Here is an 18,039-nt window from a genome sequence, read left to right as displayed (position 1 = left end):
CCTCCCAGAGGTATACACACCTAGCTGGCAACCTGCGTTCCAGTAGGGCAGAGGGTTGAAGTTACTGGAATCGATGCGGTAGGCGGAGGGATAAATCCTCGTGAGCTGCTTTTGGTTATAAATCATGAACTGCTCTGATTTCTGCTGAACCACTTGATGTGCTCTTGTTTCACTGAAGGATAACACATTTCCTGTGGTTCCTAACACAGTTTTTAACAAAGAAAACAGAAAAGTGAGAACTGCAGCAAAGAAAATACCACTCATGAAAGATCCTGAGGCCGATTACACCAATAATAAAAGGCAGAGCAAAAGAGCGAATTCAACCGGAAGAGGCTCAGCTCCTGAGCAAGAAAGATCTATAAAATCCTACTCCCAGGACTCTTTTGCCATTTCAGATCAGAGCTTTGCATCTTGTTCAGATAACTATCTATTTTTGAATCCCATATTCTCTCAAGAGAATTCTCTTATCTCCCTACTTCATGTTGATCTGGCTAGTAGGAAGAGGGCAGAGAAGAAACATTTTCTAGGTGCCTGATTCAAACAGAGTAGCTTTGCCAGAGAGCAAGACACCTATGGATAAATAAAACTATCTGTGCAACTCATTCCTGATAAAAGGGAGACAATCATGGAAGGCAGCATTTAGAAAGCACACATGTGAAACACATTAAGTGACTGCATTTGTGGCTTAAGAAAATAAAAGGAAAAGAGTAATTCCAAAATAGGAAAATTGGGTTTTAAAGTTGATTTGAATAGAATCTTAAAGCCAGTCGAAACCTGTTTGGGAGAAAGGAATAATAATGGAAAAGAATTCAAAAGAATATTATGAGGAAGTAAAAGTTTCAGAAATAACATCATTCACCTAGCCAAGTTTATAAATAATGGGGAAAAAATGGGAGGTAAAAAAAAATAAACGAGGAAGCCGATATTAAATTTTCTGCTTAGAGCATCATCAGAAAGGGATAATCTAGGACCAACGATGCTACAAGTTAGGGGGTCACGATGGAGTAAACCTCCAAATATTTAATATCCTACCCCTTTCTCCCAATTCTGTCTTTTTGTGCCACACATCTAGAATGCCCCACTCCCACTCCTTCACTAAATATTCATACCTCATCCCCAAATGACCACCCAATCTTATCGGGACCTGTTGGAAAAGACCAGCCTAGCTAGATACAGACCTAAACTTACCCAGAGTCTCATTTTCATTCCAGTGTGTACTCTGAACCCAGACTGAAGGACATGGCCCATGAACCAGAGTTGAATTACTGTTTTACTGGACCTGAACTATATCCAGACTGTACAAATTAATTTGTGCAGTCTCCCAGGGCCCCTGTGGTCCTCGGGGTTGTACAGTCTTAGATATTAAATACTGGCCAAATTGACTAGCAACTACATTCTAGAGTTGGAACTTGAAACATTCATAAATACAAATGAGAGGCAAAGAAATTAGAGAATTACAGTGTTTAATTTGATGATTTCCTACATATAGACTCCTTATTGTATATATCTTATTGACATAACTTTTTAGCAGAGATTACACATCTCAAGCATACTAAAAATGATCATACTTGTAGATGAGGAATACTTTGAACATAATAAAAGACAATATAGTCTTTTTGACAAACCACCTTCAGATGTAACAGCACTAAATTTAGTACCACTCTTTCCTCTCTCTACATAAATTAGGCACACCACATCATCAGTAAGATGACCTTGCTAAATAGGCACATGTCAATTAGTATATTAATAGAGCTGAGTTGTTTTGCATTAGGATAAGCCATGCATTCATTATCTATTACTTATTTTGTGGTATACATACACATACACACACACAAGACAAAAATAGGTGATGTTCAAGAACTAAACAATCCTCAATATTATTTTCCATTAAGCTAATGGGATTATGATTTCCTGAGGCATGCAGTAGAAATTATATTTCTATGAACCAAATATACCTCTAACTCCATTTAAATACTTCCCAAGTTTATTTTCTAGCTGTAGGCAGTTATTGGCTTCCCATGTAGCTCAGTCAGTAAACAATCTGCCTGCAATGCAGGAAACCTGGGTTCGATTCCTGGGTTGGAAGATTCCCTGGAGAAGGGAATGGCAACCCACTCCAGTATTCTTGCCTGGAGAATCCCATGGACAGGGGAGCCTAGCAGGCTATAGTCCACGGGGTCACAAGAGTTGGACACAACTTAGCGACTACACCACCACCACCGCTACCAGGCTGTTACTATAAGAATATGACATTCAGGTATCACCTCATACTGTTCAGAATGGTCATCATCAAAAAGTCTACAAATAATAAATGCTGGAGACAGTGTGGAGAAAATGGAACCTTCTACACTATTGCTGGGGATGCAAATTGTAGCAGCTACTATATTAAAAAGTGTGGAGTTTCCTTAAAAAACTAAAAATAGAACTACATAGGATCCAGCAATCCCACTCCTAGGCATATATCCAGATAACACAAAAACTCTAATTCAAAAAGGCACATGCATCTTGATGTTCATAGAAGCACTATTCACAATAGCTAAGACATGGGAGCAACTTAAATGTCCATCCACAGATGAATGGATAAAGAAGATGTGGGGGGTGCGTGTGTATGTGTGTGTATACATACATACATACATACACACACAACAGAAAAGTCAGCCATAAAAGAGAACAAAAGAATGCCATTTGCAGTAATATGGATGAACCTAAAGATTATCATACTAAGTAAAGTAAGTCAGACAAAGAAAGACAAATACTACATGATATGATTTACATGTGGGATCTGAAGTATGACACAAATGAACTGATTTACACAATAGAAATAGACTCACAAACACAGAAAACAAACCTATGGTTACAAAAGAGGAAAGAGGAGGGATAAATTAGGAGTTTGGGATTAATATATACAACTATTAATGGAAACAGTGACAGAATTTATTTTCTTGGGCTCCAAAATCATTGCAGATGGTGACCGCAACCATGAAATTAAAAGACGCTTGTTCCTTGGGAGAAACTGAAAGTGTTAGTCACTCAGTCAAGTCGGATTCTTTGTGACCCTCGTGGACTGTAGCCCGCTAGGCTCCTCTGTCCATGGAATTTTTCAGGCAAGAATACTGGAGTGGGTTGCCATGTCCTCCTCCAGGGGATCTTCCCAACCCAGGGATCAAACCCATGTCTCCTGCATTGCAGGCAGATTCCTTACTGTGTGAGCCACTAGGGAAGTACCTTGGAAGAAAAGCTATGACAAACCTAGACAGCATATTAAAAAGCAGAAACATTACTTTGCCAACAAAGATCCATATAGTCAAAGCTATGGTTTTTCCAGTGGTCATGTATGGATGTGAGAGTTGGACCATAAAGAAGGCTGAATACCAAAGAATTGATGCTTTTGAACTGTGGTGTTGGAGAAGACCCTTGAGAGTCCCTTAGACTGCAAGGAGGTCAAACCAGTCAGTCCTAAAAGAAATCAGTCCTGAATATTCATTGAAAGGACTGATGCTGAAGGTTCAATACTTTGGCCATCTGATGCAAGAGCCTACTCTTTAGAAAAGACCCTAATGCTGGGAAACATTGAAGGCAGGAGGAGAAGGGGATGACAGAGGAAGAGATGGTTGGATGGTATCACCAACTCGATAGACATGAGTTTGAGCAAGTTGCAGGAGATGGTGAAGGACAGGGAAGCCTGCTGTGCTGCAGTCCATGGAGTCACAGAGTCAGACATGACTAAGAAACTGAATAAAAACAAGAACAAAATACATACCGTAAACAACAAGGTCCTACTGTGTGGTACAAGGGTATAAATTCAACATCTTATAATAACTTATAATGGAAAAGAATCTGGAAAAAAAGAATGTTCACTTTCTCAGAAGTCTACAGGTTCTCATATTCTCATACACGAAGTTCAATTTTTCTTAATAATTATCATCATCTGAAGAAGGATTCAACACCAAAGGGAAGAAAATCTTTAGATAAAAAAATACATACTTGTAGAATAGGGGAAGAAAAAAGAAAGATCTGAGGAAAAATCCTGGAGGTTGTGAAGACACAAGACTCAGCACAATGTTGTTTTAGCATCACTGAGAAAATGGAAGACTCTGATGTAATTTTCACTTCCACTGAAACTACAATTATACTGAAAACCCACATGATCATAGTTTATTTTCATAAGCACTCAATAACTGGACAAAACACAAGTGAGAAGAGAAGAGGCTAAGGAGAAAGTGCAGCCAGCAGGAAGTCAAGGTAAGAAGAGTTGTGACTAGGATTTCTCAGTTCCACATATGGCAATTGATGGGTAAAAAACTGTGAAAGAGACAATGCTTTTGAAATTTCTGCTCTTTTTGTTAAAATTGCAATCTGTGGGTTAAATTATTTTCATCAAGGTCAAAACTCTTAATGAGAAAATATGGGGCGTTTCAGGATATTATTTCCGCCAATTAGTTTCCTCTTTCTTCTAGTCATTCACACTTGGAATGGCCATCTGTGATCTGACCATCAAACTAGGTCAAGTCTCCATAGTTTAAACACAGGGAAGACCTTGCTCTGATCCATCTGCCTTTTTAATAATAAAGTCCTCCTCTGCCCTGCAGGAAATGTCTCTGACCTCTAGCCAGTTAGGCAAACAAAGTGATCAATAGAGCGCTCCCTGTGAGCTAAGCATTGTTCCAGCAATCAGTTTCCTGACACTCAAGTTGGATTCTACACAGTTCCAGCAATGTGTGCTGATGATTCGATTAACAAAAGTTTAATTAACAATTGACAAAGAAAGGTCAGGGGTGTTTATCCAGAAGTAAAAACACTCAGGCCTTACCGTCATCCACAATGTCCTGGGCTGCCACAGAGTTTGTGTACACAACCAAATCAGAGAGCTCTCGACACAGCTTCATGGTTTTCCTTCGGCGGCCCAACCTGTAAAACACACCCAGGAGTCAAGACATTTTAGAGCTGGAAGAAGTTTGGGCTTTTGGTTACTCCACCTTCCCTACCTGCTCTGATGGAGCCAGGATTAGAACCTAAATGTGATTTTAGTTTAGCACTGTCTCCACCACAACACTCTACTCATGTGGCTTTATTCACTGTTCAGCCAGATTTTATCCACAGTCTCTTCTCCTGAATTTATGAGTTCTGTTGTGAGGGGCTGGATTCCTACCAGTACCCAACTGTGGAGTAATACCAGAGTTTACCAGGGAATCACCCTACTTTGGCAGGAGAACCTCCCTAGACTAAAAAGCATATTATACATCTGAGAGTCCCTTGGACTGCAAGGAGATCAAACCAGTCAATCCTAAAGGAAATGAACCCTGAATATGCATTGGAAGGACTGATGCTGAAGCTGAAGCCTCAATACTCTGGCCACCTGCTGCAAAAAGCTGACTCATTGGAAAAGACCCTGATGCTGGGAAAGATTGATGGCAGGAGGAGAAGAGGGCAACAGAAGATGAAATGGTTGGATGGCATCACCAACTCAATGGACATGAGTTTGAGCAAACTCCAGGAGATAGTGAAGGACAGGAAAGCCTGGTGTATGGTAGTCCATGGGGTCACAAATAGTCAGACACGAATTAGTGACTGAACAATAATACATCTAACAAGAAATACACCAAACTTTCCATAGTCATTATCTTCTAGAGGTAAATTTATAGTGATTTTGATTTTCTTCTTTGCTTTTTCTATTAATATATTCTTCAACTTTTTTAAGACAAACATCACTTATTCTCTCTATATATCTATACAGTATATATCCTATAAACCACTCCTAGGATTTCTTTTCCTCCACAACTTTACAAATTCTACCACTTACTCTTTGCCTCAGTAAATTCTCCACAGAATAACACATTCCCTTTACAGAAGCACTTTTCTCCTCCCAGAAAACATATAATCATTAAAAACTTCAGCCCTCACCAAATATACACAAATGGCCAATAAGAACATGACAAGAAGCTCACTAGTAATTGAGGAGATGCAAACCAAACTAAAATGAGATACTATTCATGTCTACTAGGTTGGCTATAACCAAAAGGGCAGGTAATAATGTGCATTGGCAAGGATGAGGAGAAATTGGAATGTTCACACACTACTGGAGAATTTTAAATGGCTCAATTGCTTTGCTCAATTTCAACTGCCAATAGTTTGGCAGTTCAAAAAATGAAACAGTTACCATGTGACTCAGCAACTCCACTTTTAACTATATACCCAAGAGAAATTAAAACCTATATTTACAGAAAAAACTTAGAAATGAATGTTCATAGCAGTATTATCTATAATAGCCAGAACGTAAAAACAACCTAAATATCCTTCAGCTAATGAACAAATAAAGTGCAATATATTCATACAATGGAATATTATTCAACAATAAAAATGATGAAGTACTGATACATTCTACAACACAGATGAATCTTGGAAATATTATACTAAGTGAAAGAAGTCAGACAAAATGGGCCAAATATGGTAGGATTCCATTTATAGGTAATGTCCAGAAAAGGCAAATTTATAGAGACAAAAAGCAGATTAGTTGGGGGACTTTCCTGGTGGTCCAATGGTTAAGACTCTACACTCCCAAAACAGGAGGCACAAGTTTGATTCCTGGTCTTGGAACTAAGATCCCCACATGCCACAGGGTGCAGCCAAAAAAAAAGAAGTAGATTAGTTGGTATCAGGGGCTAGGGGAAAGAGGGATGGGAAATCTCTGCTAATGGTAGAGTTTCTTTTTGTTGTGGTGAAATGTTCTGGAATTAGATAGTGATGATATATTCACTCTGTTAATATTTATTGAGCACCTAATGGAGATAAAATAGTAAACAAATCAGACAAAAATTCTTATCATGATGGTATTTATAAACATTCAACAAAAAAATTAAAGTCAAAATGTGTCAATAATGCATTTGAGAAAGAAGACATGAGCACAAACAGGAATAAAAATCAATGGGAAGAAACAGTCCATCTTCCTCCTTTACCATGTAATTAGGAAATTCTGTAGCCATAGGTGAAAAATCTGGTTTTGTGAAAGCAAATGATTATAAATGAATGTGAGGGAAGCCATGCCTAGAAAGGACAAGTAAAACCCCCAAGACACTCCATATTACAGAGAATTTCTACATACAGTTTGCTTTTTTTAATTCTTATCTAAAAATTGAGTTAGTTTATTGAAGTCCCAAAAGGCTACAGTCATAGCTGCTTGGGCCTTGGTAGCTATTACGGGCAAATTTCTAATTAATTTAAGTGAAGCATGGAACATGACTTTATTCGATAGCTTCCCTGGCTATTGGGCTTCCCAGGAGGCACTAGCAGTAAAGAACCCACCTGCCAAAATAGGAGACATAAGAGATGTGGGTTTGATCCCTGTGTTGGAAGATGATTCAGAGTTGAGCCTTTGTCAAACTTATATTTGAGAACATTCACAGCAGAGGTCTCCTGGAAAGTGACTCTATTCTCTTATGTCCTTTAACTATTTATACATATTGGATTTTCTGTACCCTAAGGGTAAGGACCATACACATCTTCTTTGCCCTTACTAATTAGCTACTATCTTATATATGGACATTCTGTTGAAGTGAGGCTCAAATACAAAATTGAATTCAACATTAAGTGATTCTTTCCTACAGGACCTCTATGCCTCCAATTTTGCTTTAGTCTTTCAATAAAGCCAAGGTGTGTGCGTGGATGTGCACATGTTTGTATATCTATCTATGAAGCATATAATTTATATTCCTTTGTGAGACTTACTGTATGTATAATCTTCCAGAAAATCCTATATCAAATCATGTATCACAATTTGGGTTCTAAAATTGTGATCATTTTACTCATCCCAAATTCTACCAGCAATTATAAAGCAGGCCTCTCTGGTGACTCGGTGGTAAAGAATCCGCCTGCCAATGCAGGAGACATGGGTTTGATCCCAGGGTCAGGAAGACCCCCTGGAGGAGGAAATGGCAGCTCACCCCAGTATTGTTGCCTGGAGCACCCCATGGGCAGAGGAGCCCAGTGGGCTACAATCCATGGGGTCACAAGAGTCAGACACGACTTAATGACTCAACAACAAATAATAGAGCAGCAGCTGATATTTTTCAGCACTTAGTTAATTGGGGTAGGGCTCATCAGGCTAAACAGTTGAAGTCCATTAATCCTTAGAGTGACCCTATGAAATAGATACAAATGAGGAGCCTACATAGCCCCATGTAAAAGTTGGAGGAACAAGAGTTTGAAGTCTGGCTGATTTCAGATTCCCAGCTCTTCTCATGTGCTTATCATCTGTCTTCTACTTCAATCTCCTGTAAAGCTCCTTTGTGCTAGTTGATGTGGCCCTTCTCCTCCGAAGATACATTTTACCTGACAGATGTTAGAGTTCAGATCATTTCAGTCGCTCAATTGTGTCTGACTCTTTCTGACCCATGGACTGCAGCACGTAAGGCCTCCCTGTCCATCACCAACTCCTGAAGTTTACTCAAACTCATGCCCATTGAATCAGTGATGCCATCCAATCATCTCATCCTCTGTCGTCTCCTTCTCCTCCCACCCTCAATCTTTCCCAGCATCAGGGTCTTTTCAAATGAGTCAGTTCTTCGCATCAGGTGGCCAAAGTATGGGAGTTTCAGATTCAATATCAGTCCTTCCAGTGAATATTCAGGACTGATTTCCCTTCAGATGGACTAGTTGGATCTCCTTGCTGTCCAAGGGACTCTCAAGAGTCTTCTCCAACACTACAGTTCAAAAGCATCAATTCTTCGGCACTCAGCTTTCTTTATATTCCAACTGTCATATCGAGACATTACCACTGGATAAACCATAGCTTTGACTAGATGGACCTCTGTTGGCAAAGTAACTTCTCTGCTTTTTAATATGCTATCTAGGTTAGTCATAACTTTTCTTCCAAGGAGTGTCTTTTAAATTCATGGCTGCAGTCACCATCTGCAGTGATTTTGGAGCCCCAAAAGTAAAGTCTGCCACTGTTTCCACTGTTTCCCCAACTATTTGCCATGAAGTGATGGGACTAGATGCCATGATCTTTGTTTTCTGAACGTTGAGCTTTAAGCCAACTTTTTCACTCTCCTCTTTCACTTTCATCAAGAGGCTCTTTAGTTCTTCTTCACTTTCTGCCAGAAGTGTGGTGTCATCTGCATAGCTGAGGTTATTGATATTTCTCCCGGCAATCTTGATTCCAGCTTGTGCTTCATCCAGCCTAGCGTTTCTCATGATGTACTCTGCATATAAGATAAATAAGCAGGGTGACAATATACAGCCTTGATGTACTCCTTTTCCTATTTGGAACCAGTCTGTTGTTCCATGTCCAGTTCTAACTGTTGCTTCCTGACTTGCATACAGATTTCTCAAGAGGCAGGTCAGGTGGTCTGGTATTCCCATCTCTTTCAGAATTTTCCACAGTTTATTGTGATCCACACAGTCAAAGGCTTTGGCATCGATAAAGCAGAAATAGATGTTTTTCTGGAACTCGCTTTTTCGATGATCTAGTGGATATTTGATCTCTGGTTCCTCTGCCTTTGCTAAATTCAGCTTGAACATCTGGAAGTTCACAGTTCACATAATGTTTAAACCTGGTTTGGAGAATTTTGAGCATTACTTTACTAGCGTGTGAGATGAGTGCAATTGTGCGGTAGTTTGAGCATTCTTTAGCATTGCCTTTTTTGGGGATTGGAATGAAATCTGACCTTTTCCAGTCCTGTGGCCACTGCTGAGTTTTCCAAATTTGCTGGCATATTGAATGCAGCACTTTCATAGCATCATCTTTCAGGATTTGAAATAGCTCAACTGGAATTCCATCACCTCCACTAGCTTTGTTCATAGTGATGCTTCCTAAGGCCCACTTGACTTCACATTCCAGGATGTCTGGCTCTAGGTGAGTGATCATACCATCATGAATTATCTGGATCATGAAGATCTTTTTTGTACAGTTCTTCTGTGCATTCTTGCCACCTCTTCTTAAATCTTCTTCTGTTCAGTTCAGTTCAGTCGCTCAGTCCTGTCCGGCTCTTTGCGACCCCATGAATTGGGGTTACCAACTCCCGGAGTTCACTCAAACTTACGTCCATTGAGTCGGTGATGCCATCCAGCCATCTCATCCTCTCTCGTCCCCTTTTCCTCCTGCCCCCAATCCCTCCCAACATCAGAGTCTTTTCCAATGAGCCAACTCTTCACATGAGGTGGCCAAAGTACTGGAGTTTCAGCTTTAGCATCATTCCTTCCAAAAAACACCCAGGGCTGATCTCCTTCAGAACGGACTGGTTGGATCTCCTTGCAGTCCAAGGGACTCGCAAGAGTCTTCTCCAACACCACAGTTCAAAAGCATCAATTCTTCGGCGCTCAGCTTTCTTCACAGTCCAACTCTCACATCCATACATGACCACTGGAAAAACCATAACCTTGACTAGACGGACCTTTGTTGACAAAGTAATGTCTCTGCTTTTGAATATGCTATCTAGGTTGGTCATAACTTTCCTTCCAAGGAATAAGCATCTTTTAATTTCATGGCTGCAATCACCATCTCCACTGATTTTGGAGCCCAGAAAAATAAAGTCTGACACTGTTTCCACTGTCCCCATCTATTTCCCATGAAGTGATGGGACCAGATGCCATGATCTTCGTTTTCTGAATGTTGAGCTTTAAGGCCAACATTTTCACTCTCCTCTTTCACTTTCATCAAGAGGCTTTTGAGTTCCTCTTCACTTTCTGCCATAAGGGTGGTGTCATCTGCATATCTGAGGTTATTATTTCTCCTGGCAATCTTGATTCCAGCTTGTGCTTCTTTCAGCCTGGCGTCTCTCATGATGTACTCTGTATATAAGTTAAATAAGCAGGGTAATAGTATACAGCCTTGACGTACTCCTTTTCCTATTTGGAACCAGTCTGTTTTTCCATGTCCAGTTCTAACTGTTGCTTCCTGACCTGCATATAGGTTTCTCAAGAGGCAGGTCAGGTGTCTGGTATTCCCATCTCTTGAAGAATTTTCCACAGTTTATTGTGACCCACACAGTCAAAGGCTTTGGCATAGTCAATAAAGCAGAAATAGGTGTTTTTCTGGAACTCTCTTGCTTTTTCGGTGATCCAGCGGATATTAGCAATTTGATCTCTGGTTCCCCTGCCTTTTCTAAAACCAGCTTGAACATCCGGAAGTTCACGGTTCACCTATTGTAATCTGTCCTTTATTGAGCCCATCTTTGCATGAAATGTTCCCTTGGTATCTCTAATTTTCTTGAAGAGATCTCTAGTCTTTCCCATTCTATTGCTAATTTTCTTGAAGAGATCTCTAGTCTTTCCCATTCTATTGTTCTCCTCTATTTCTTTGCATTGATCACTAGAAAGGCTTTCTTATCTCTCCTTGCTATTCTTTGGAACTCTGCATTCAAATGGGTATATCTTTCCTTTACTCCTTTGCTTTTTGCATCTCTTCTTTTCACAGCTATTTGTAAGGCCTCCTCAGACAGCCATTTTGCTTTTTTGCATTTCTTTTTCTTGGGGACCGTCTTGCTCCCTTTCCCCTGTACAATGCCATGAACCTCTGTCCATAATTCATCCGGCACTCTACCAGGTCTAGTCCCTTAAACATATTTCTCACTTCCACTGTATAATAGTTAGGGATTTGATTTAGGTCATACATGCATGGTCTAGTGTTTGTCCATACTTTCTTCAATTTAAGTCTGACTTTGGCAATAAGGAGTTCATGATCTGAGCCACAGTCAGCTCCTATGGCTTGTTTTTGCTGACTGTATAGAGCTTCTCCATCTTTGGCTGCAAAGAATATAGTCAATCTGATTTCAGTGTTGACCATATGGCGATGTCCATGTGTAGAGTCTTCTCTTGTGTTATTGGAAGAGGGTGTTTGCTATGACCAGTGTGTTCTCTTGGCAAAACTCTGTTAGCCTTTGCCCTTCTTCATTCTGTACTCCAAGGCCAAATTTGCCTGTTACTCCAGGTGTTTCTTGACTTTTTACTTTTGCATTCCCGTCCCCTATAATGAAAAGGACATCTTTTTTCTTATTTTGGTGTTAGTTCTAAAAGGTCTTGTAGGTCTTCATATAACCGTTCAACTTCAGCTTCTTCAGCATTACTGGTCAGGGCATAGACTTGGATTACCGTGATACTGAATGGTTTGCTTTGGAGACGAACAGAGATCATTCTGTCATTTTTGAGATTGCATCCAAGTACTGCATTTCGGACTTTTTTGTTGACTATGAGGGCTACTCCATTTCTTCTAAGGGATTCTTGCCTGTTACAGCCAGCATTTATTAAGAGCCCACTGCGCATCAGGCTGTAAAATCCCCTACATATATTATCATCTCATATCCTGATCACATGTCCCACTGCACTGAGCCCTTTACCTTGTGATCTGATTTTCCAGATACATACAACTAACCAGCCAAGCTGATGGGGATATAGAGGTCCTGGGAGCCTGAGTAAGAAACATGGGGAGTTTTCTTACCGGTACAGCTGGCCAGTTTCCTTGCCAGGATTCTGCTGTGCGTCCTCCTCATCATCAGTACTATAAGATTTAGACCGTGATTTTGTGGTTTTCTGCCAGAAAAATCAGAGCAAACTTAACACAAACTCATTGCATCAGGTACCTCTATAATACACAGAAAATGAAATGAACTTTAAAATATACATAGACACACAAGGACAGTAACCTGGAGGAAAAGAATTGACCAAACATTGCAGCTTGCTTTAGCAACAAGCATTTGCTGTTTAGTCACTAAGCCATGTCTGACTCATTTGGGACGCTATGGATTGTAGTCTGCCAGGCTCCTCTGTCCATGGGATTTCCCAGGCAAGAAAGCTGGAGTGGTGGCCATTTCCTACTCCAGTGGATCTTCCCAATCTAGAGATAAAATCCTCATTTCCTGTGGCTCCTGCATTGGCAGGCAGTTTCTTTACCACTGACCCATGTGGAAAGCCTAATAACAAGAGTGTCTTTGGCCAAAATTATCTTAAAATAATCAAGGCAAAACTGATGGTTTCATGCTGTAAAACTGACTTCTAAGGCACATAAAATATAGATTTTAGACTATTAGTCATGCATTAAAGGTTTCTATGACGGGTAGAGTCAAGTTGTAATATATATTTAAATGATTGTAAGGGATAAAATGTCCTCATATAGAAAGCTCACTGTTCCTTTTGAATTACTTATAAAAGGCAGATTTTATTAAAAAAAAAAAAAAGACAAAAGCAGTAATTTTTTAATGAATAATTACCATTCCTGCTTTTGTTTAGTATGGACTCAAAAACTCATCTAAGTCAAACTGTTCTTTTGAGATTTTGACCCATTTTAATTTCTAGAGCAGAATGAAGATTATTACCTATGGTATTCAGGCTGAAAGACTGTAGGACTAACCTGATGTCTTTGGACAGATTAGCTGTTAGACCCAAAACCTTAGCAATGATGCAGTTTCATCCCCACAACATTGGAAATAAATCCAATATTTGGCAACACATATCTCAACAACACAAACAATGGGGAGGGACCCAACTGCAGAAAACCATGTCACCAAAAACTCAGCTTCTACAAACAAAGGTAAAACTTTTAGACAAGTACCTTGGACATCTGGGGAACATGTCTTAGAAAAGGAAAGGGATTCCATCCCCACATTACCATGGGACCAAATTGCCTTCCAGATTTCCTCATTCATAATCAATAAAAAAGCAAGCCACACTATTGCCATAAATGCACTCTACTGCACTGGCAGCAAGGCGCCAATTTAGTCTGGAACCTTCTCAGGTCTTGGTTATGCCTTGAGCACAACAGTGTACCTGGAGTGGGAACCCAAGCATCTGATGAGCTCCTGTTTCAGACTGGCCTCTCACCAAGCTGATAAATCAGTTAATCTCTCAAGTTTCTTATTGTACTTTTTCTAAAGGGCAGAAAAATAACATCTATCTTAAAGGATTACTATTTTTGTGGTGGTTAAATAAGATGGCATGGAAAATTGTATAAACTTTGTATAAACTTTCAGTTTAAAATACTATTAACTTCTTAAAAAATAACCTATAAAGTCTTGAGGACATTCATTCTTATGACTTAAGACATAATAAAGTCTGATTCTGTAGTAGCTGAAGCACTCCATAAAAGCTTTACTTTGGAAAATAATTTTAATTTAAATGAGTAGTTGTAATCAAGAAATGAAATATTCAATTCCATATACAATTAGCAATTTGAAGAGTTACAAAAATAATAAATCTATTTCTCAGGTTCATTTTAAAATATAAAATGCAAAAAGCAGAAATAAGTAATAATCATCAACAACAGGTATTTGGAGAAACAATGATATATTTTCTTTATATGAAGTTTTGATACATCATCATTAGTATACCATATAATCAGTTTTCATCTTACTTTTTTAAGGTTTTGCATGTTGAACTCTTTAGAGAGATCATCTTTCAATGGCATAATTGTCCACTGTGTGAATGAATCATAATTTACTTAAGCAGTCTATATGGGAGAACATTTTTATTGTTTTCAGTTTATTATGACTATTTTGTCCAAACTTTTAATAAATTATCCTGTTGATGGGCAGGAAATTCTAGGTACAACGTTCTTTAAAGTACAAGAAATGGCCTTGGGAAACCTCATGCATAAAATTCATCACTTAATAACTGCTTTACCTTTTTATTGACGTATCATACACTTAGAAAAGTACAAGAACTGTACGTGTAGAGCATGATGACTTTCCACATGTGAAACCACCCAAATGAGGAAATGAAATATTATCTGCCCCCAAATCTTCAGATTCTCCCATTTGGTCATCACCTTCTCCCCAGAAGTAACTACTATCCTGACTTTAACCCCATAGATTTTTTTTTAGCCTATTTTTGAGGTTCATATAAATGGACTCAAACTATATGCACTCTTCTGGGTCTGGCTTCTTTTGCTCAATGTCATGTTTACAAAGATCACACTACTGCATGTAGTTGTAGTTTTGTCATTCTCATTGCTGATATTCTCTTACACGAATACACCATCATTTTTATTCATTCGATCATCGATAGACATTTGAACTGTTTCTTATTTGTACTATTACAAATAAGACCCCTATAAATATCATTGCTTCAGTCTCATGACACACACCTAACAATAGAGCTGATAAGCCGCTCATGGTTCACAGAGTGGTTGAGTAGATACTGTGAGGGTGTTATTGTGGAGGATGTATGCAGAATCTCAACATCATTCTAATTTACATTCCCCAGGGCTGATCAGGGTTTTTCCATATCAGTCCCTTGAATATCTTCTATTGTGAAGCACAGTTAAGTCTTTTGCTCATTTTTTAAAAATTAGGGTGCTTTCTATTGATTTGTAGAGATATTTTAATATATTCAGGATATAAGTCCTTTGTGTGATAAGTGTAGTGAAAATATTATTTCCCAGTATGCTATTTGCTCTTTCATACTTCTGATGAACAGAAGTTCTTAAATTTTAAAGTAGTTTCACTGTCAATCTTTTCCTTTTCTGGGGTCCTGTTTAAGGAATCTACAGTTATTCCAAGGTCATGATGATATTCTCCTGTTACCTTCTCGACTCTTTAAATTAACTGAGTTATGCAAATTATCACTCTTAATTCATTTACCTTATGTTTTCCGAAGTTGGTCATGAGGGATCGTCCATGTGCTTTCTTTCCACTTTCCTTTGCATCTGGATGCTGAGTAAATAAAGCATAATACGATTGTTTGATTGTTTATCTTCTTTGTTTTTGTTTCGTCCTCAATTCTGGTGGAAGGGAATGGGGCCCCTCTCTCCTTCTGCCTCCAGGTGGGCAGCAAGCAAGTGCTGCTCATTTCCTCCTGCTCTGCCCTCCACTTCCCTGCAGGTGCTGTGTCCATCTTCAGAGAGGGGGACATGCACAGGCTAGAGGTCTGTACCCCAGGGGACAGAAAGCCACCCTGCTAAAAGGGTTTAGGCTCTTATCCAATTGCCATCCCTAAAAATATGTATTAGGTGATTCACATGATCTAGGGGGACACCTATAGGCCCTCCCTGCCTCCTAGGACTTCCAGTTGAACAGAGATCATCTCATAAAAGGGAAGAATGTGGGTGGGTGAGCAAAACCACCCCAAATCAAAAGGTCAGGGAGAGCATCTACATATATCTATAGAAACTAATTAAAGATGCAGTTCAGAAGAGGGAGGCTGGGTTGGGGAAAGAGGTAGTTCAGAAAATGCTGGAGAAGGGTGGGTAGCGGGTTTACAGGTTTATACATATTAGCTGGTTTATAGGTATTGACTGCCTTTGAAGATCTATTAAAGCTGATCATTAACCCTTCAAAAACACTGGAATTAAGAAAGTAGTTCAGATGTGGCATAGAAGTAACTCTGCTCTCCAAGTTAGAAGACTCAATTCTGCCACCAAGTAGTCACAGGTCTTTGGCAAAACTCACTCTCTTGACCTCAGTTCTCTTATCTGTGAGTTGCGGGGAAGAATACACCAATTAACCTCTGAGTTCCTTTCTAGTTCTAGTAGCTCATTCCTCAGTAGGGGAACATGTCATCTATTGTCCAAAACAAGACTCTGAAGAGTAAAATGGGGCACTTTTAGTAATGACACTGGGACAACAGGTATGAAGTGGGGCTGTCCCAGGCAGGTTGAGGTATAACGTCATGTATTTAACAGGCACCTACTATGCCCCAAGGACTATACCAAGTACATTACATATATTCTCTAATTCTAATATATACAACCATGCCTAGAGACAACTGTAATTAAAATCCCAGTTTTACAGATAATAAAAACTAAAGTATAGCAAAGTTAGATAACATGCCCAAAGTTGCAAAGCCAGTTGATGATAAAACAGGGATTCTGTATAGTTCTAAGTCTCCTGTCTGACTTGCTACCTCTCCCCTACTCTATATTCCCTCTTTATGTAAAAGTATATACAAATATCTCTCCCCAACTTGACCTCTCCTTGAGCATCAACACCACACTGTTAATTGAATTAATGGATCAGACATCATGGTAAGAGCTTGACATGTATACAACGGAGACAGCAAGCAAGAGAGGGGCAGACCCTGTTCCTCCCAGGGCTTGCACTTTAATGATGAACACAAATGATCATAACACACTTGAACAAGACTATGATGGGGAAGGTCCAGCATGCTGCCTCATGACAGAGAAGGCAGATTAAGAAGGACTTCTAAGGGCACATGTTACAAAAGCTAAAGCCAAAGATAGGTAGACATTGTCTACATGATGTGAAAAAGAAGGGTGCTGTGGCCCAGGAAAGTGTGAACACAAAGGCCAAATGCTGTAAACATGGTACCTTCCAGGAAACTAAGTGGGGTGTGTGTGTTTATATTATACACATGCATTAGTTGACCAGTCAGAGCAGGGGTTGGATCGTCTTTTGGGCTATAGCTTGCAATGTGAACTTTATCCTCCAAGCTATGAACAGCTTCTGAATGGTTTACGATAGAAAAATAACATGGTCAGACACGTATTTCTGAAATATCACTACGGTAGTAGTTGTATAAATGAGAGAATGGAGGGAGTGGGACCTTGGGAGAGCTGGAAAAGTCTATTTAAGGACCTATTAAGGCTACCCACATGACCAGAACTGGGATGTAAAAAAGGGGTGGATTCAAGGACTTAAGGTAAGCATCCTTCCTGTATATACTAAGTTCTTCCAGTGTAAAGGATGAGATTTCATTGCTATTTTATGTCAGGGATCTCCAGGAAAAAGATGGCAGAGTAGCACACTCTACTGCACTGCTGGGTGCTGATCCGGGGGGAACGAAGCTGACGTGAGTGTCGTCCTGAACCCCACAGCATGTTCTCAGGCTTGGCTTCACATATGCATATGTATCTGACACAGACAGACTTCTCTCAACAGTAACCTGTCTTTGCTTGCCCACTGAGTCAAAACCATATTTGAAAAACTAACACGACAGCAGGGTTAAAAAATCTTAACACTTTGTAGTCAGTTTAAGTCACAGGCTCCATTTACTTTATGCAAGTCTAATGCATTCTTGCAGTCACCCAGATTTAAGGGAGAGTAAAAAACAAGAAAAAGGAGGATGAGCTTTGTCCTACCATATATCTGAAATATG

The 18,039-nt window shown here is 39.5% G+C and overlaps 1 protein-coding gene across 9 annotated transcripts in view; it reads right to left on the bottom strand.

Annotated features, from left to right (window-relative positions):
• PLCH1 (phospholipase C eta 1) overlaps nt 1-18,039 on the bottom strand; it is a 251,714-nt gene that overhangs the window by 21,930 nt on the left and 211,745 nt on the right. For all 9 annotated transcript variants that reach the window (XM_070792774.1, XM_070792732.1, XM_070792762.1 and 6 more), the window contains 4 exons: nt 15,567-15,638; nt 12,431-12,522; nt 4,811-4,908; nt 21-200 (listed from right to left, as the gene is read on the bottom strand). In XM_070792774.1, the coding sequence (XP_070648875.1) occupies nt 21-200; nt 4,811-4,908; nt 12,431-12,522; nt 15,567-15,638 (442 nt within the window). The remainder of the gene's footprint in view (nt 1-20; nt 201-4,810; nt 4,909-12,430; nt 12,523-15,566; nt 15,639-18,039) is intronic.

This window comes from Bos indicus, chromosome 1 (assembly GCF_029378745.1).
Source record: "Bos indicus isolate NIAB-ARS_2022 breed Sahiwal x Tharparkar chromosome 1, NIAB-ARS_B.indTharparkar_mat_pri_1.0, whole genome shotgun sequence".
Lineage (NCBI taxonomy): Eukaryota > Metazoa > Chordata > Mammalia > Artiodactyla > Bovidae > Bos > Bos indicus.
This window is presented reverse-complemented; position numbering and strand designations above follow the sequence as displayed.